Below are 21,152 nucleotides of genomic sequence, written 5' to 3' on the forward strand. Positions count from 1 at the left end.
AAAAAGTTGGTCAAAGCAGTAACGAGAAAAAATCGAAAAAATTCTGTCATCTATGATGATGAAACCACTTAGAACTTATGCTCAAAGCTCTTAGGAAGCTTTCCAATTAGTCGACATAGTGCAACGTGGACACTATGAACTCAGCTATGAAGGAGTGACTGAGACACACTTTTATAAAAAAGGTATCAAAACATCAGCACAAATGTATCAAGATCCATTCTTTAAGCCGCTTAACAACACCTTGATCAATAACCAAGAATGGTCCAGCAAGACTGGGCGTCGGGTCATAAACCTCGGCCTACGCAGTCATGGTTCGAAACGAACATTTCGAACTTTATCAGAGCTGAAGCCTGGCCGTCGTCAAGTCCCGATCTTCATCCGCTGGATTATGATATATGGTCAGTTTTAGAGAGCACGGCTTGCTCTAAGCGCCATGATAATTTGAAGTTCCTTAAACAATCTTTAGTCTGTAAAATTTAGTCTCTAAATCTTATAAAACAATTTTCCCTTGGAAAGAGCGCGTGCTCCTATTGATAACTGACCACAAAGTTTAAAGGACTGTATTGCAGCCAATGGAGACCACTTCGAATGAGATTTTTATATTTTAAATTGTTTTATATTTATGTACTCAACTAACGCACTGTAAAAGTAATAAATATTATTTGCAATAGAAATTTTTCTTTCTCTGTTTCAGTATTTATGGTGTTGTTCAAGGATTTCGCCAAGTTTTATCACAAATACTTCAGCTGTGCTTAGTACTTTGCTAAAGTCCGTGTTTGATTTGGCTGTATGAATAGCGAAATAATCGATTAGGGTACGGATATACGTGCGTTTAGTAGGTAATGAACCGTGATATATGTGTCGATTACTAATGTGGTAGTTCTAAAATGGATGTAAGAAAGACATGATCAAGGCAATTTATTTCACGGTTTCCAAGCATTACTGTGTTTCGGCCTGAAGGGCGCCGTAGCTAGCTAGAAATTACAGGGCAAATGAGACTTGACAACCGCTCGTGCCGCTAAGAATTTTTGGGTTTTTCAATTATCCTGAACGGCACTGCATTGTAATGGGCAGGCCGTATCAATTACCAACGGCGGAACGTCCTGCTCGCCTCGTCCCTTATTTTCATTTAAAAAAAACTTAGACGTAGTAGCCGCATTTTGGAAGGAGCCTGAGATACAGGGATAGTGTCAATGGCGGCACGGAGTTGGCAACACCAGGCAGGACGCATGCGCGGGGTACGGCGCGGGGCGCAGTCGCGAGCCGCAGGGTGCTCCGGCCTGCAGCGTCCCGCGGTGTCAGCCGAGTGCCGCCCCGGCCCCAGTGGCAGCTGGCAGGGCGACGCGCGTCCGTGTGATCGATGACCGATGTGGCGCCGCGCCCGACACGCGGCGGGCTCGTGACGCGAGTGGCCGAGCAGTGCGCTGGGCCATGTAACCTATTGACCTACTCTGCTCGGGTGAACTAACCTTTATTGGATCCTCTCCGAGGTTCGTGTGCGTAGGTACAGCGAGGAGGGAGCGCCCTGCACCGTGCAATACACAAACACTGCTAGCTACAGGTATAGGTATCGACCCTTCAACTATAACATTAATGTTACTTAATTAAGTCAGGTTACGAAATGAAAATAGGAAAAAGATTATCAAACATGTATTGGACTAATCATGAAATGTAGCACAAATAATAAGTTTGTACATATTTATAAAAATAATAAAGGAAAATCTCAGGTAAACTTTGTTTCTCAAACGATTTCCATTATGTATAAGTTTCATTTGATTTCTGTACAAATCGATAAATACATAGCGATTATATGCAAGGCTCAGTAAACGTTAAAATATTATTATAAAATTCTTAATAAATAAAAGTGTAATTATTAAACTAAAGTTAAACGTGGTCACGAGAGGCTCATTAACTAAGCTTAGTGAGTAAAACTTTATACATTAAGTGACAGTCTACAGTTAATGTGTTTACATTATCCGAGTACAGGCACCATATACAAACCAGGCAGCGGTAATATTGTTCAAAACGTGACAGTTTCCGTGGGAACTGCTCTCACCGGCACCACTGGGGGCCGCTGCGGAGCAGTTGACGATTGGGGCAAGGACCCTCGCTTCTTAACTCCATCATCATCAGCCGTAAGACGTTCACTGCTTGACAAAGGCCTCCCCCAAAGATTTCCACGACGATCGGTCCTGCGCTGCCCTCATCCAACGTACCTCCATTATAGGCAGAAGTAATTAAAATGAAGTTTGTGTAGTGTGAAGAAGATCGTACAAGTCTCATCCCGAGAAGCTGGCTGGAGACGCTCTATTTGCCGTTACTGGGAGCTACTCTCTGTGCTAGCTAGTGTTTGATATTACCCTTGTTTTTCCGAGGGAGATTGACAGATTGACACGAACCTGCGCGTGACAGGCGGTTATATTTTCGCGCTCTCGTGATGTGACAGTCGGCATCTTGAAAGGGATTTTATGAATCCGTATTTATGTTTGTACATGCTGTTTTTGCTCGTACCCATAGCGTGCTTGTAAAAATTTTATGTGTTGATTTCAGAGTATGGGAGAGTGACCATCCACGCACTGGGTTTGGATGTCAGAAGGAAAAGATATCGAAAGTGGAAAATTGAGGTCGAATGTCGGCGAACAGCGGTGAAGAGCGTCGAGCACGTCGCGGCCCCGCCCCCATCGCGTCCTTCGATCATGACGCTTCGGATGAAGTAAGCTGACACCACCAGCTCACGACACTGGGAACATGATACAACACTGATCAGTATTGCAATCGAAGCACTCAAAATCTCTTTGATTTCCAAATTTAATATGGTGTTCGAGATAAATCCATAGAACAGCATTATATTAGATACCAATAATGCTTACGGCCGTTCCCAATATACTGTCTACAGATAGAGATAAATTACTACCTTCTACTGTCAGTAATTAGCTGTCAATAATCTGAAGCTGTCCCAATATAGACGATAAGTCATTCTTATCGCCTTATATTGTAATTTCCTTACAAACTTCTATCGCTGGTAAGCTATAGGTACGTCGTCCCATTGACAGACAGCGTATACGGATAAGATGCGTTACTGTCGATAAGTTTATTGGGACAGAAAAGGCAACGATAGTTACGATGTTTTATCTCAAGTAGGCCACAAACGGAGATATGAACGGAATATTGGGAATGCCCGTTAGCAGATACAAAACTAAATACTTATTGCCGTGTGTTGCATTCGTTAAGGCAGTACCAGTCTTACCTTTGATCATGCCGGTCCCAGTTACCAGTACATACTTGTCTTAAATTAACCATTAACAGGGCCGGTCCGAGTAACTATTATAACTATTGTAACAAATATATAGTAGAGGTCCGCTTATTTACCACCATATTTATATATAATAATATATAATATATAAGCATTAATTATTGTAACAGTTAACAAGTGTATAGTCTTGTTTAAAATGTTAAATATATCCTTTTCATCATAAATATATCTTGTATAATATCTTATTTAAAATATAATTACCATAAAGACCCACTACATATTATGTATCTCTAAGTGCAACCCTTTTCATGGTCTTTCAAGAAATAGTTCGGTTCGCGAGTGTTAATTATATATTTTTATAAATTCAAAGCAGTTACAAGTTAGTAAACAGTCGTGATTATAACTGATTTTATTCAACAGCAGTTGTTAGGAGCTTATAAGGTGAGATCAATCCATCACCAACACAACAAGAATGTATAAATTATTTTATAAGGGCCAAAAAAATTGGCAAATAGGAGATACTAAGTCCACCTTACTTAAAGAAGAATAACAGATATGGTCAGATTAGTTTACATTTATATAAGCACCTGATCACCTGAAAGGAAATCTGCAAATTATGTCCAGATTTCAAGCGAACCGACACTATCTCACCAATTTACATTATATATACAAGTTGTTGAGAATGAAAACCAGAGTAACTCAAGATTATCTTATTTTGAATTAACATTTACATAACTTTCACTTTTAGTACCACGCCGAATCACCAAAGATATGATTGATTTGTAGCAATTAAACTAAACAATTTAACAGACATATTTTTCGACCTTTCAAAGGCTTTCAACAGAGTCGGTATCTCGTTCTTTACTAATAATAAAACTTGAAGATCGTGGTATAAGGGGACCCACTCTTGACTGGTTAACTTGATATCTTGCAAACAGACTTCAACACGCTGTCACAACGAAACTTGATGAATATTACGCGATGAAGTCCTACGCATCTGACCATAAATTAACTAAGTACGGAGTTCCTCGAGAAAGTGTTCTTGGCCGTTTCTATTTTTAATATATATTAATGACATTATAAACATTACAAAACACAAATGTGTTCCCTTTGCGGTTGATATTTCCCATAGTTGTGGACTTGTAGCTCCTGACTAAAACGACTTTGTAAGTGACCATGAAGCTGATATAAACATTTAGTTTCTTTCCTCTTTCGCAAATAATAAAAAGTTACTTGTTTACCAACAACATTATAAGCTTTTGACGGTTAATTTGAATTTATTTTACGTTACGTACTGCTCTATTTTGTGCGCCTAGATAAAGGGAAAGGGTTCCCTCAGGGATAAGGATGGGAGGGATCTGTTGAATGCTCATGATACCAACGCAGCATATGTCTACGTTGGTTATGTGGGACTCAAATAAAAACCTAAGTGCCTATCCACTAAAAACCACCTGAGGTTGACATTGGACAAGTGCCCTCTAAGCCTTCATCGAAGGCGACCTTCTCTTGGGGAGAGAGAGGCGCAAGCGGCACTTCCTTGGAAGATCCGCTGGGATTGTAATAATTATTTGTTTTAGGGTAATTGTACAAATTATATTCGGATATTCATATCGCTAACAAAATGTGTGAGAGCCATTTACAACGCTTAGTCGATGAGTCTTGCAGACCTCTGTTCGGGAAACTTGGTCTATCATCACTTGCATGTCTTTATATCTATGAACTAAGTGTATTTGTGAAACTCAATAGTAATTTATTCAAGAAAGTTTGTGACACTCACCCTCAAAGAAACCGCATGGATCTAAATAGATTAATATTCAACGAAATCCCACAGACCTTGTAATATGACAAAAGCTGCCTTGCTATGAGTGCCAGATTGTACAGTAAATTATTAAATAACAGACTATGAATTAACTTAGACACTGATTAAGCGAGCGATTATTTTATACCACTTTTGAATTTGAATTTCTAAATTGCGTGTAATGTGATGACATGAAATGTGAAACTATTTATTAATAATTAATCAAACAATATTTATTAATTATTTTCTAATTATGCTAGTCTGTAATGATTTATTTTTATCTTAGTTAATATTTAATTGCTCCTGACATGCAAACATATTTCAGCGCATTAGTTGGAGATAGTAGGTAGCTATCATGAATGGTAATTTCATTATAATAATAACCACTTTAAATTTGATTTTTGCAGTGTTTTTAGGGATCTTAAAAATTTACACTTGGATCGCAATGACCTTTAATAATATGCTTTACTTTATTTATGTTTTTCTTATAATCTCTCGTAGGTAGAGGTTACTTACGATACCTACACGGGGAGTGAGACCGGCTTTTAGCCTAAATATATGCATGCCTAGTTAAACCTGGCAAAACATGTGAAACTGACATATTGCCTAACATACCATGTTTATACGCAAATAAATAGATTGATAAATTGATGTAATTAAAATCTGATAAGTATTTGTTTACATCAGGAATCTGATAAGTATTTGTTTACCTGTGTCACCTGTGTTCGTTGTCAAAGCCGGTCGTAAATATTGATAATGATAAATAGATTACCTACATTGCATTCTAAAACCCAATACTTACCTCTATTTCAGTTGTGATATTTATACAATAATAATTTTTTGTGATGAACATGTTACCATGCAGCAATTAAAGCAAGCAATCTTAAAATTACTACCTACAATAGGTAAAATGTTTTTTCATTTATTAAATCTTTAGGTTAAGATTAAAAAAACCAGTTAAAAACTTAAAATGTCCAAACTGATCTACTTACGATGAAGATTGTTAAAATTATTCAGTTTAACAAGTGTGATAGTCTAGTTTAATACATTAAGTAAATAAATATAATATCATAAAAATCTTTATAATGTATTTATCCTTAAGTACACCCCTTTTTATGCATATCACTACATTATTACGAATATTATACTTGTTTGTTTCAGTCAAGTCCAGAAACAAAACAAACTTTTCGATTGCCTGAAATTCGCGAGGATCCGGCTGGAGCAGTCGCAGCGGACGGAGCGGACTCGCTGGCGCCGCCCGCGGCCCGCCCGCGCTCGCTGTCCTCGCCAGCCGTGCACGACGCTCCCGTGGCTCCCGCTGCCACCGCCACCACTGCCGGCCCCGGGCCCGCGCTCGTCGCTCCGACCGCACCCCGCATCGACATCTCCCGCGCCTCCAGCTCGAGCCACCACGACTCGCGCGATAGCTCTCCCGAGCTGGCTCTATTCACAGGAAACGGGGGTGGGGATGAGAAACAAGCCCGTCTGGAACTTGGGTTCCGCGAAGATGGTGCACTCGATCTGCGCTCGTCGACGGAAGAGCTCGCTTTTATGGAAGGTGCCCCGGGAAACGAGGAGACCCGACCTCCTCCAACCGCTCCGCCGTCTAGGAGACATTCTCGTAAGGACAGCCAATGTTCCGAAACTGCCTTATTAGCTGTGTCTGGACGGACGAGTCGACTGTCCAGTGTGGGTTCTCAGTGTTCGGCGCATTCGGTTTTGTCTGGCTTCAGTCACACGAGTAGGGTTTCACGTCTGTCGGTTGTCTCCGGCGCTTCCAGATCACCTTCACCCCATAAAATGCTGCTGGAAACATCGTTCTGTGGGCCAAAGCCCATAGAAACAGACCCCGAGATATGTGCAGCTGCGGTCGAGGAACGGTTGCTTGAGTTTGCCAAGCTGTCCACTGACACGGCAGTCGCCGCTTTGCCTCCGACGGATTCCCGTGATCACCGCGAGGTGCGCACAGAAGCGACAGTAGAAAGTTCCACTTCTAGATCATCAATTGCATCTCGAGTTGCTGCTCCCGTTTGTCCCACCAGCATTTCCGAGCGGATACCATCCGCAGCGCTGACATCAAAACCAAATACTCTATTAAATCCAATAGATTTAACTGCTGATGAAGAAAAAAGGCAAAAAGAAACGAAAAATCGAGCTCGCGTTGAAGAACGGAAATCGAAATCACGAACTAATACGCGACAAGTAGATACGCATAAAGATGCTAATCATTCCAAAAATATTATTCGCATAAAACTTAAACCTGATGAAGATTATAACGATGATGAGGACGACGAAAGTGACAGGACTCTCATAAGCGCAGAACCAGCTCGCAAGCCTGTTTCACTTGAGTTAAATGATACTTCTATACAATCGTTTCAAACGAAGGGAGCAAGTATTTCGTTAAGTCCTCAGATGCCACAGAGACACTTACGAGATAGTCGAACACCTTCACCCAGCGGTGTAACCGTGTCACGTAAATCTTCTTTTTGTTCACTGTTTAAATCTAGAGAAACAATAGCGTCACCAGACTCACCCTTAGATGCATTGAAACGAAAAAAGAGCCTTAACGAAGGAAGGTCCCGTAGTAAAAGCCGCGATAGATCAGTGACTCCCACTTCTTCTGGAAAAATAAAAGGTTCAGTGCTATCTTTGTTCAAGACTCCGCGCAAAAGTGTGACATCTCCTTCACCTAGCCCACGTGATGGTTCACCAGTAATTCAGGTTCCACGACAATTTCCTCAAACACCCGCAGATAAATCCAAAGGTGAAAAATTGAAATATTATGAAGATACCAAAGACGGTATTATTCACATACCGTTGCGGACGCCACCTGATGAAAAAGATGCAAGTCGTAACCAAGTGGAGCAATCTTCGTCGCGTGATGTTCCACGCCCGTCTTCTGCACCGCAAGTGCGGAGCATGCCGGAGAGACCTGCGTCTGTTATATCAGCGCCCATAATCAAACCAATACAAAGAACAGTTTTGCCCGACGGAAGTATTATAATTCCGCTGCATTCACCAACAGAAAAAAAACCAGGTAGTCCGATACTAAAAAGAAGTGAATCTCCACCTGTAGCAACAACAGTTCACACGCAAGCTGTCATCGAAAAACAAAGAACAGAGGAATCGGTACCATCTGACTTAGTCTCACCAGAGTTATGTTCTCACCCTGCAATGTCGCCGGTTGCTGATGAAGGTAAGATGAAAAGAAAAGAAAAAATACTATTTAGCACACACGTAGGCAGTCGAGAGCAAGTTTTTAGCACACAATTTAGCATTACAAAAACACCTAGCCTAACAAGTGAAATATCTGACTCAATACCCGGTTTCCTCGAGAATGACGGTCATCGACCATCAGCGTCGGAGCTACCAATTGTACCCACCGTCGAGGAGACGGACAGCATCTTGGGGGTGTTCCACGATGATGGTGAGCGAATATGTAATCGGAATACCGAGAGGGTGGTGGAAGGTTGCCAATCGAGCTCTGAGCCCGGCACTCCGCCAGATACCGGGCGAGACTCCTCCGAGTCGGATGGCGGGTCGGAGGTAGTGGCACACGGCGGCAGTGATGTAGAGCGACGTGGTCTTGTTGTTCAAGAATCGTTCGAGGAGCTCCCATACGTGCCGACCACGCTGCCGCAGGAACGATCGCTGGCGCTGCCGATCGTGCCGGTGCGTGAGCGGGGTCCCGCGGGCGCTCAGCGACCGGCGTCAGTACAGCGGCCGCGCGTCCGGGCTGTGACGTCTGCGCGTCTAGGGCTGCTGAGCATGACATCAGCCGGCGCGGCCCCAGCACCGGCGGACTGCGCGGCAGAACCGCTCCATATCCACCTGCCGCGGCGCACGCGAGCTGCATCCTCCTCTTCCGCTCCGCCGCGCCCCGAACGTCCGCGTACTAGGAGCGGCAGTGAGGGTAAATTTTTCTAATAAATTTAGTCTAATCTCTCAAATTATCTATAAAAAATCATATGGAAAAAATTTATAATAAGAAGATACCGAAATCAGGGTCTAAAAGACAAAATAATAGTAGTTCTGTGACCACTAAAGAGAAAAACATATATTTGCAATGTAATATCATATAATTAAACTTATTATTTAACACCCTGAGGGCCATGGTTTCATTCCCAATCTGCGGTATCATTATGAAAGTCATTTATGTTATAGTAGCACACAAACGTTTTTAACGATTATTTTGAATATCGTAATACTTTTGTTTTACACATACACCGCCCCACTAAAGACTAACTCGAGTTAGCCGAGTAGGCTTTAATAGGCTTATGTCTGTTCCTGGTGTTAACATTATGGTTATGACAGTTTCTAGCAAATTCACTTATGTGCATATGAACATACATTACATTATCAAGAATATATTATGAAGCAACAGTCAAGATGTTAATTTCTTTAAATTGTCCCCGTCCAACTACTGTAGCTATGCCACTATAACTACTTTTTTAGATTTTAAAAGTTGATAAAAGTGCCGACAACAATCAAAACATATATTACATATACATTCATACCTCTGTATTAATCCTTATCCCATTCAATTTATTTTATTGAAGACCGTTTCAATACCTGTAAAGTACTTTTAAAATGATTAAAATCGGACATTCCCTTCAAAAGATACCTACAACGAATTTAAAAATGTAAATTTAATGCAATGATTAAATAATGACTAAGTGAAATATGGGGAGGGGGGCATTGCTAGTATTAAATGAATCACGATATTGTTATAGCAAAACACAGTTTGTAAATAATTTCAGTGCCAACTTTCCTTAGCCAAACTTTAGTGGCCCTCGAATACCGAGATCTATGTACCCGCTGATTATTATTATTATTACCTAATATAAATTAATGAACACTAAAAATACTACGGCCATAGTAAGACAGGTAGGTGGGTATATATAACAAAGTCGTCGTATATTGTCGAATCGAACGCCCGGCTCCGGCAGTTGACGGAATGATTTGTAAATCGATGGAAATGTAAATCTTGATATAAAAGAGTGGCCATGAGTTTCTTGCTACTTCTTCTCATTAGCTCCCTTTACGAAGTAGCGGTAGAACAATAAGAAAACATTTATTTGACATTCATAAGTGTAATTTCCGGGACGTACATGAATAAAGTTATTTTTATTTGATTTGATTTGATTTGACGGGCCTGGGTCGTGTGGAACTCTTTGACTTTTGTGAATGAAGGATTTGATGTGGGAATAACAGAGTAGAACGAAGAATTAAATCTCTCTATCCCTCAATGAAAACGGCAGTATCATTAAATCAAATCAAATCAAAATCACTTTATTCATGTAGGTCACGGAGATGACACTTATGAATGTCAAAACAAAATTCTTATTAAACTACTGCTACTTCGGAAATGTTCGAGCTAGGAGCTTGAGAAGAAGTAGAAAGAAACTCATTGCCACTCTTTTAAATCAAGATTTACATTTTCATAGTTTTACAAATCATTTCAAATACAATATAATATGTAAAGTGATGCAACAAACATACTCAAACGTCAAATAGTCATGCCTTACACGAGTAAGTCAAAAAAGTCAATGTTAATTTATAGGTACAAAACAAAAGTTATTGAGTACATTAGCTGCATCATCCACACACACCGTAAATAAATGAAGGTATACTGTGAGCATTTTATAAACGATTATATAAAAAAAAAATTGTGACCATTAACTTGACGACCTGTATAGCCGAGTGGTTAGCGATCCTACCTACTAAGCTAGAGGTCCCGGGTTCGAATCCCGGTAGGTGCTAACATGTGATGAATATTGATGTTTGTTTCCGAGTAATGGATGTATATGATGTATTTATGTATGTTTAAGTAAGTATATTGTATTAAATATATCGTTGTCTTGCAACCCATAACACAGGCTATATGCCTAGTTTGGGGTAGGATAATTTGTGTAAATGTGTGTCAATATTATTATTATTATTACTAATAAACATGTGTCGCCTGCAGCGGGCGCGGGCATCAAGGCGGGTTGGATCGACTTCGCGGAAGTGCCGGAGCGCCGGAAGCAGCCAAAGCGGATCCAGACCCTGCCGGGTGCGCGTGACTCCGGCCCGCCGCCCACGTACGTGCCGCCCGAACGCTGCCAGTGCGAGTGCCACGCGGCGCCGCCCACCCCGCCCCGTCCCCATGACACCGACACCGAAGACCAGCTACCGCTGCTGCAGCACGACACGCAGCAGATGATTGCCAGGTAAACGGTATCTCTACTACACAAATAAAATTTGATAACAAAATCTTACGAACAACCTGAGAGTACCTGGCAATAAAGCATACAAGATTTTATGACAATACGTCACGCGAACGGTTAACTCAGTTGGCAAACCACTGGCACGAAACGCCATAGGTCGTGGGTTCGAGCCCCTATTGTTCATAAAATGTTGTTTTCAAATTTTATTTGTGTATTAATCCTAGAACTTTAAAAACATAACAAATTATTTGTATCTCTACTTCCTATTTTAATAAAATGCCTGCATCTCGCAAAACGGAAATCTTCAGTAGTGTATGTAAGGTTAGGAAAAAAGTTTATTCGCAGTTTATAATATGAAAACTAAGGACTTTTTTATTCAAAGTTAATATACATTTAACTACATCTGTTGCTGTAGACATTATGGGGCTTAAATGGGGGTTAAAAATAAACGACATAGTTTTGGCAGTCCTATCTTGATATTAACAATGACAATGTCTAAAGAATTCTGAAGAGATCGAAACAGGCGGAAATGTGAAGACGCAAGTTCGGACCTATATGGCAGATGCAATAACACCTTCCAGCCAAACTCTCTTAATAATTATTGCTGAGTGGAAAAATTGCAAGATGGTTATCATCCTGCATCAGTCATCATTTGGCAAGGGTTCTCTTAGCAAAGAGTCACAAAACTTCTCTTCTATATAAAGACTACAGCCAAAGTGTATACTAGATACACTGTTTGTCTTAGATCGTGTTGTGAAATCTCTTAGCTTAGAGATTTGACAACAAATGCATACGCTTTTTAAAAATATACTCTGGACTTTGCAGCAAGTCTCTGCACTTTATAACGAACTGCCCAAGCTTAGCTGGATGTTAATGTTCGGGACTCTTTAAAAGCTAAAGACTGGCCCTCGTCTAGCCCAGATCTGAACGTGGCTAGAATCATGGACGTTCAAGTCATATCCGGTCGACTTGATTTTTTAGCGTTGCATAGAGATGTGCGTTCTCTCTGCATCTTCTACCGCATAGATTACGGAGAGTGCTCAATGGAGTTGTCAAGTTGATTGCAGCCGAATTCCACTACCGGACATTACGTCAAAATGCAAAATTTCACCCGCATCATGGTGACGTCTGGTATTCTACAACCGCGTGTTTTGTCAGCAACTTCTTTCCAAACACAGCCACTTTGTAGAATCAATAACTGCCTATTGTTTTCCCGCATCGATACGACCCCGGGCCTTCAAGTTTAGAGCATACTTCAGTTTTAAAGGCCGGTAACGGTAATCGAACGCTGTTGTTGCACATGTATATGGGCGGTTGTTCCCCACATCACGTGAGCCTCTTGAAAGTTTGCCCACTCTTACCTACATAAAAATTATTCTAATTATTTCCAGCACATCATCGTCTCTGGAAGGCGGAGAGGAACCGGGCAGGGTCCGGCTCGACGTGCACGTGGCGCCCTTCACCAGGGACCTCGACCTTCACCGCATGGTCGACCTGGTAAAACATTAGCGAGATCCTTTACTTACAACTGAATCTTTAACGTACGAAGGTATGCTTCAATTTAAATTCGTGAATGCTATTTGGTATTGACATTCGAAAAATAACAAGAATTAATGACAATCATCGTAAAAATTGTAATTTATGCCTAGAGCGGGAAGTCCGCAGACTGCTGCTGAAGGGACGAACTCCTGCTGCTGCTCAAATAAACCCTTTGATCGACAAAGCTAAAGCTTTCTTCTCTGAGCTTCCGAACTAGTTATACACTTATTTATGGAATGGGACTATCGTGTGTGTGGACTCGTGAATCTTATAACTTGCGGGCAGGTGGCGTCACCTGTCCATGACAGACAATAATATTATTATGATCTAAGACTGCGCGACCAGGACGGTCGGCCCTGATGCAGGCTTTTTTCCGTGTTTTTGGGAACTCTGTCAGCTTAACATATTGTTGTGCACTTGTTGATAACCATTGTAGGGGAAACCAAGATGGGTTGTGATAATTCCTTCTATGGTGACTTCTATGTCAGAAATTTAATCCTTGATTCGTCTCAGTAGATTAGAATCTGTAGATTCTGTTTCGTTGGATCCTATTTCTAGGTGGAGCTTTTGGACCCTGCTCAATTTATTGCTCAATAGGCTCTTTGCTCAAAATTGATAGAATGCTGCATATAATATATATTTAAATTCAAGTTCAATTAAACTTTATTCACTGTTAATCTTTGTAAGTCATTTAGTGCAAGCCAGGATTAAATACAAATGTTTATTAAAAAAAAGTATTCAAATGAGTATGACAATATTCAATAATTATAAATTTAGAAATATAAGTACCAATTATCCTTATCATTAAATTAATAATCATTAGATTATAATACATTTAACTTTTTAATAATATAATAATAATATTGAAACTCTTTTACACAAATTATCTTGCCTCATACTAGGCATAGCCTGTACTATGGGTACAAGACAACGATATATTTAATACAATATACTTACTAAACATACATAAATACATATAAATATCCATGACTCGGAAACAAACACCCATATTAATTATATAAATTATTGCACCTACCGGGATTCGAACCCGGGACCTCTAGTTTAGTAGGGTCACTAACCATTCGGCTATATGAGACGTCAACTTAAATTTGTGTTGCTAATATTTAAATATTCCAGTTTAATATAAAATATAATACAAGCCACTTTAAAAAATTTAGCAATTTCACTATTACAGTATATATTATTATATTTGTTTCGAGTATTGACATTGTGTATATCATACTTTTTTAATTGGCTAACATTATGTTTATGACTTGACTTCCGTAAGAGATGACCTATGAAATTAGCTGTATTATACAAGTCCTGCCGTTTCAATATGTGTTAGCTGCCTAATCGCAAAACCCTGCAGAACTTAGTCTATAAATAAGTTTTTTATATGAGCGCCTTATTGTAGCTTAAAGTTTTAAGAACGCCACACATCCAGATGGTTAGGATGAAATCCTAATATGTGGCGTGTCGTCCGAAGCTGGAATTCGGCTCCAGGTCAAAAAGCTCTTCAGAAAACCCCTCGTGATTATTGCAGTAGAAGACACACAAGAAGCGACGCACGCCCCTTCGCAACTTTCACAGAGGCGAATTCGAGCAGCTCTGCGGTCAAATGGATCCAGTTGATACTGGGGTGCGCCAGACCAGAGATGACAGCAATATTCAATATTCATACCCTGAGTGGAAAAATAGTATAAGGCGGAACAATTGATTTTTCAGAAGGGCCAAAAAACTGATTTTATGGAAATAATTTGGTACTTTATTTCCAATCGTAGAAAAATTATTCTTATTTCAAAAGAAAAAGAAGAATATATTTTATTATTTTAAATTAGGGATAATGTTTCTAGTTAATTATAAAAAAAAAATATTACGCTATTTTCAATAATGTACTAAAGATATACGATTCTGAATATCAATATTTATGCCAAACTTTCCCACTATTTTTATTTATATTTTAAATAGTATGTTCAATTTAAGCGATAATGAACTTATAATATTGAACAATTTTGCTAAAATGAAAGTTTACTGCATTTTTTCCTTCATTAAATTGTTACTTACCCCCTTATTAATTTGATTGCTTGTTGAGAAAACATAAGTAAACAAAAATAATTATCTATTCCATTCAATATTATAAAAGTTTAACATGCAAATTAACAGATATATTACCTAAGGTTTAATATTTATGATTAAAGGAAAGAAAGGAAATACATCTTTTGGATTAATTATTTTTTATTTTAACCAAAATATATATATAATCAGCGTTTCTTTGGTTAAACTTAAAGTTTGTAATATGAATTACTAAATAAAGGATTTAAGCAATAACTGCCAAGAAATAATTATTAAATTTCGGCGATGTTGAACACCCATCATGATATCGTGTACTGGTTTAGCGCCAATAAGTTATTGTTAAATAGTCATAAAACTAAATATATAAAATTTACCACGCCAAATACCAAAAAAGTAGATGCGAATATTTTATTAAATGGAGCGGTGGTAAAACCGGTGGAATCTGCTATATTTCTTAGCATTACTGTTGATTCCAAATTGCAATGGGATTGGGTCATTGGGTATTGAAGGATTGGCGAAAGGGCTTAGTTCTACAGCATATGCGGTTAGAAAAATTAGACAGTAAACTGACATAGATACGGCACATCAGTTCACTTTAGTTATTTTCATAGTATTTAGTCCTATGGTATATTGTTATGGGGCAGTGCAGCCGATATTAATACCATCTTTGTGCTGCAGAAGAGGGCTATTAGAGCTATTTATAACCTAGGTCCTATAAAGGTTGAATAAGAGAAAAAAAATTAAGAAATAAATATTTTGACTGATGCAACCAATGACGTTTATAGAACGTATTAATAATATATTATAAATTAATACTTATATTCTTGATTGTGTTCATAAGCACATTGAGGAATTTGCTAGAAATTGTGACAATCATAATGTTAACACGAGGAACAAACATAAACTTATAATGCCTACTACGCGGTTAGGTCGAGTTAGTAAGTCTTGTATTGGACGTATATGCTTTTTCAATAATATGATCCCAGAAAATGTACAAAACAAATGAGTTACGAAATATTAAAGAATTCTAAAAATCGTTTGTGTGGGTTTAATAAAACATAAATGATTTTCTTAATTATACCACAGACTAGGAATGGAGCGGACTAATTATAAATGCTTATTGTACGATATTACTTTGTAATCCATATTTTTATTTAAAAAAAAATCCCGCTGATTTTCTTGCGCCCGTTCTTCTCAGGTCTGAGGTCTACCATTGGTTAAACTGGTGGTAATCAGATACGTTTGTTTGTCCAGGAGCATCGCTGACCGCGCGGTATGACAGCTCACAGCGTCGAGCCGCACGCGCCTTCTCTGCGTGTTTCGACTTTTACACGACAAATTATAATAGGTATCTCATTTTACCCATTTTGAGGTATTATCAGTTTTGTGATGTAAATTTACTCGTTTCAAATTATTGTTAGATATGATATATTATATATTTATAGCGTTCTCCTGCTATAGCTATGTTTGACCTTGGCATTTTTTATCTATAATGTAAGGTTAGGTAGTTTAGACAGACAGTGCATGCCAATAACGAGTGCCAGGACGTACCGTGTGAGAGCCTGATACCTACGCACTAAAGTGAGCCAGTTCACTATATTGTGACATGTGTTACCCTTCAGACTATAAAAAAGAGTTTAATGTAAGTAGGTAATTAATCATGTAATAATAATTACACTGCGCCCGCGACTCTCCGTGTTTCAAAGCTCGACATTTTAAAGCTCGTATTATTTCGATTAGCTTTTAAATTTGTGACCCAAATGAATGTAACGGCAAGCTTGTCACAATACACCAGTAAAAACCGAATTCAAATCGGTTTAGCCGTTCTGAGATGAGCGAGATCAAAGAAAAAAATTATGAAGGGTGCAGGAGAAATGTGATTGATGTAATTCTTTTTAGTTATTAGCAACATCTGAAAGTCCATTGAAACAAGTTTCTGTTTTCTTGAGAATATAAACACAAAAAGCTTTTCGCAAAATAATTTAATGTTTAAAATTGAAGTACAAACGTTTAATAATTTCTAATAACGGCAACATTTTATGAAGGTCAGTCAAAAAAAGATGAAGGTGACTATGGTAGCTATGATGTTATTTTTTGACTGTCACTGTCAGTGTCAATCACATGACACATACTCAAAAAAATGATTTATGATTATTTAGTTGCTTGGATATTGATGATGATTATTTATGCATAATGTTTCATGTTGATTAATGTTTTAAGTCATCCATTTTTGACTAACATTCATTGGTGTGCTTCTTAAATTACAGGTCGTTTTTTAAATTAAAAAATGCGTATAAGAAGTTATTAATGCTCTAATAACTGAACTGTCTTTTATTCCTACATTCATCATTTATTTATAGAATATATACATACATACATAATAAAAGTTAAAACTTAACAAATTATTATAAACACATGGTCGAATTTGGTACGGCCGGACCATCGGACTGTCCGGTAATGATTGACTAGTAGTTTTGGCAGTAAAACCGAAGGAAAAAACCGGCCATATATTTATTAGTACAATTATACATACATCCACATACAACAACTCATAGATGATCCTTCCATGTTGAAAGGATGAGGATGAACCGTTCGAATAATGTAAATAAGATTGCGGTATAAAGTTGAGGCGTGAACAAAAACAAAAACTCAGTATTTCAGTTTTAATCTTCCAAGCCAAACAGAGCCCTATGAAAATAAATTTATACACGGTTCGGAAGCTTTCATTCTGTATGTTATTAATTATTCATGTGATATAGGCATAAAAGTTTAAATTTATTGTCTCAATCAGTACGTGACATTCTTCGTATGTCTTCGATCGGATATTGGCTGAATCGAGGAACTAGGAAGCCGTACACACTATTAATGAAGTGGCAACAAAAAAAAAGGGTTCACAGCACACAACCGATAAGAGAAAAACGGCGGATGCCTAAAGACAAGTGTCAATAAATACTTATAAACTTAGTTATACTTAACAAGGTTGTGCATAACTTCTCTCGGTTGTCTTGGGAATAAACCACTTCAAATCTCACAACCACGGACGAGTAAAAAAATAAGGACTCCGTGCCACCTTACATAACAATGAGGCACCAAAACAAGCCGGTAAACATGTAAATACATAGCCCCACGCATCACTTACACTAAAACAAGCCAATCGGATCGCCATTATGAGATTTGCCATCGTCTGTAACAGATCAGTTTGCGTCGCAATCAAATATTTTAAAAATGCCGTTGTGCATTGTGCAAGCGTAAAAACAAAAAATATTTGTGGATATATGATTATCTAAGGGACAAAAAATTGTGTGACTGGTATATCCCGTGACCGCACACACACTAGCATAAAATTGCTTAACTTGCTTATATCACGGCGGAGTCCTTCTTTTATTAATAGTCCGTGATCACAACCAGACACGGGTAGAGTGCGAGCGCTGCAGTGTTCAGTTTGCCATATTCTAGTCATCTGTTGTGAACAAAAGCTCTTAAGGGAACAAATGAGATTTTATTGAATCTCTTCCTTTAGGTAGTTTTCCTTAAAGTTATACCTATAACAAGGCTGGCTAAACATAAGACGAACGACTCGAAGAAAAGCTACACAACGAAATAGTACCCACCTGTGTGTAGCGAGTGAAATAAAAGGGAGATATACGTCGTTCTGAGTACATACGTAGGTATGTAAGTAAAAGCCTTACCTATTGGTATTTATTAATGTTTTAACTAAGTATTTATGAAATTAGCAATAATATTATAATGTATATACTCAAGCTAGTTGCATTATTTGTATTGGTAGTTTTTGACATTTGTGACACTAATGACAAGGGCGAAGATCACTGACGCGAGATGATCTTTGGCAACGCTTAGATTCTAAGTGGGCCCTTATTACAATAGTTACTTTGTCACGCAACCAAAAGTAGTGTCCAGACGGCTGCGGCCGGAACGTCTCAACAGGGCGCTGGTGATCTAGTGCGTGAAAACTGGAAAGACTAGTGACAGAACAGTCGAGATCACAGGTGACGTGTGGAGCAGAAGACACCTCATGGCCTACCATCAACTTTTAAGTAGCGATTCAATTCAGATACAGTTCAGTTTAGGTACCTAAAGTGAATCGCTAATATTCGTACCATGAAGTGCCTATAAATGAATGGCGTTCCCTTATGAAATAATGAACGAAAGAAATTTGTCTGTGGTCCGCGGTGTGAGAAAGAGATGACGCTGTAAAGCCGTTGCATAGGTCTGTCTCTCTTACTCGAACTATGTGCGTTGCGTTTCGAAACCTAAAATGATATGATTTTAGCGGATTTTTTGCGTGAAAATTACTACAAATGCATTTTAAAATTGAAAGAAAAGAAAGAAAGATAAAAAAGTAAGACTATAGCGTCAAATTATAAACCATTAAGCCCTTTTTTGTGCTCATTAAATAATAGTTATATATTGTCGTTCTTTGAATAACAAATTAAAGGTTTGATTAGGTGTTTTCGTAAAACGAACCTGTTTAAAACGAGGTTATGAACACACCTCCATTCGTTTGATTTGACAGGAGCACAGGGTATATTTTGTTTAATTCGTTCTTGCGAACAGAAATAGGCAGAGGCCTTACTGCCTTGTCTTTAATATTTTTATTTTCGGTATTTATTTTCAGTAGTTTGTTTTACAATAAAGTCTAATAAAGTGTTCTCATCACAACTTTCATCAATTAAATTTTCCTTTTCTGTATGTTTTCACTATTTTTTAAAAGTTATTAACAACAAGATTCACTTTCCGCTAAGAAAGTTGTAACATTTTTTGAATCGCTCACTTAAGCTATCTAATTTAGGTTGAAATATTACCTCATGGTACGAATGAATGAACGAACTAAAACAGTTTGCGATTCAATTTCCGACTTGATTCGACGTCAACCTAAATTGGATCGCTCAAATGACGTCGAGTATGAAATAGCAAAGCAGTTCATTTTAGGTCGTCAATTGAATCGCAATAAGAGTTCATGGCCGCTAGGTGTACGAGACCCTTGGAATGGAATTAATTAATATTTTCCATATTACTTAAGATGTTTATTGATGTTAATATTTGAAGAGATGAATTTGAATATAATTTTTGTTATAGGTAGTTATCAGACTATTATAATTAATACATGTATAGTTATTGTTATTTGCTCAGATGTGAGATGTCTCCAATATGTTTTAAATAATTGATGCGTTTTAACATGTTAAATATTTGTTGGAAAAATACTATTGTTTTGTATAATGATTAAATCAGATGGCAACTTAAAACACAATTAAATTATGTTGTAGCGAGGGTAGAAGAGGGTGCAGAGGGAAGATTTCCATCATGTAGGTACGATGAAGTGCGAACAAATTAGCTATCCGCACGCCAAACAAAGATGGTAAAATCTTCTTTTTGAGCAAATGTAGTAGATACTTTAAAAATGCGAGTCATTGAAACTGAACGTATTCAAGTGGGCGTGAACCCGGAATTGCGACCACCCTTTGGGTTCAATAGAAATGTTAATTATCAACACATCTCTTTTGTTAAAATTCTGTTCAATTAGTCGCGCTTTATTTCCCGCTTTGCTGTCAGTACGTGAACCATATCACGTAGGTATCGCTGCAAATGTATGCATGTTGAATAGTGTTGAACATTACTGCATAGCATACCACAAATAACACTATAATAAGCTTTGACTGCTATATCTATACATTGTCACACTTACTCCAGTTTTTTTAAATATTCTTGGACAGTAGACAGCAATGTAAAACATTTGTTCAGTTGAGGTTACGTAATATGTTGATTTTAGAACCTAATTCGGACAGTAACAGTTGCCTCACGACTATAGGGTAAAGTGGGCTTATATTGTCTTCACTTACTTGTCACACTTTTACCATTTGCTTCCAGACTGCGAATGATTTGTCCTTATGTGTATAAAGCGTCATTGTATAATAACTATCAGTCGCCGGCTTTATAGAAATGTTGCCACTGTAGTGCCACAGTGTACCAATTACTTAAATGTTGTGACCTTTGGTGGCTAGCTCACTTTTTCAGAACCGAAATTTAACAAGAAGCATTTCACATCATGATTATTGGCCGACCACACAGCCAGTTGATTGTCTGTATAAACTAACTGTAACTGCGGGGAATTGAATGAAATGCAGTATTGTTCACCAAAATGATGTTTTATATTTATAGGTATTGTGGATGAGTGCTCTGTTCACAAAGTCTGAATATAAACAAGGTTTTAAATAAATATTTTGCTTTCCCCACTGTTGTTGTCATTTTTAAATAAAACGCC

The 21,152-nt window shown here is 38.2% G+C and overlaps 1 protein-coding gene across 1 annotated transcript; it reads left to right on the plus strand.

Moving 5' to 3' along the window:
- Positions 1-1,325: 1,325 nt before the first annotated feature.
- On the plus strand, positions 1,326-21,121 carry LOC126971762 (nucleolar and coiled-body phosphoprotein 1). The gene is made up of 6 exons (XM_050818157.1): positions 1,326-1,490; positions 2,551-2,713; positions 6,213-8,247; positions 11,020-11,263; positions 12,652-12,757; positions 16,127-21,121. The coding sequence occupies exons 2-6, from the start codon at positions 2,630-2,632 to the stop codon at positions 16,136-16,138; spliced, it is 2,481 nt and encodes an 826-aa protein (XP_050674114.1). The 5' UTR covers positions 1,326-1,490; positions 2,551-2,629; the 3' UTR covers positions 16,139-21,121.
- The last annotated feature ends 31 nt before the right edge of the window (positions 21,122-21,152 follow it).

Source organism: Leptidea sinapis, chromosome 24, assembly GCF_905404315.1.
Source record: "Leptidea sinapis chromosome 24, ilLepSina1.1, whole genome shotgun sequence".
NCBI classification, from domain to species: domain Eukaryota; kingdom Metazoa; phylum Arthropoda; class Insecta; order Lepidoptera; family Pieridae; genus Leptidea; species Leptidea sinapis.

Coding starts and splice junctions, on each gene's coding strand:
- LOC126971762 (XM_050818157.1), top strand. CDS start 2,630: ATGTCGGCGAACAGCGGTGAAGAGCGTCGAGCACGTCGCGGCCCCGCC. Junction 2,714..6,212: donor ATCATGACGCTTCGGATGAA/GTAAGCTGACAC, acceptor TGTTTGTTTCAG/TCAAGTCCAGAAACAAAACA. Junction 8,248..11,019: donor GTCGCCGGTTGCTGATGAAG/GTAAGATGAAAA, acceptor TGTCGCCTGCAG/CGGGCGCGGGCATCAAGGCG.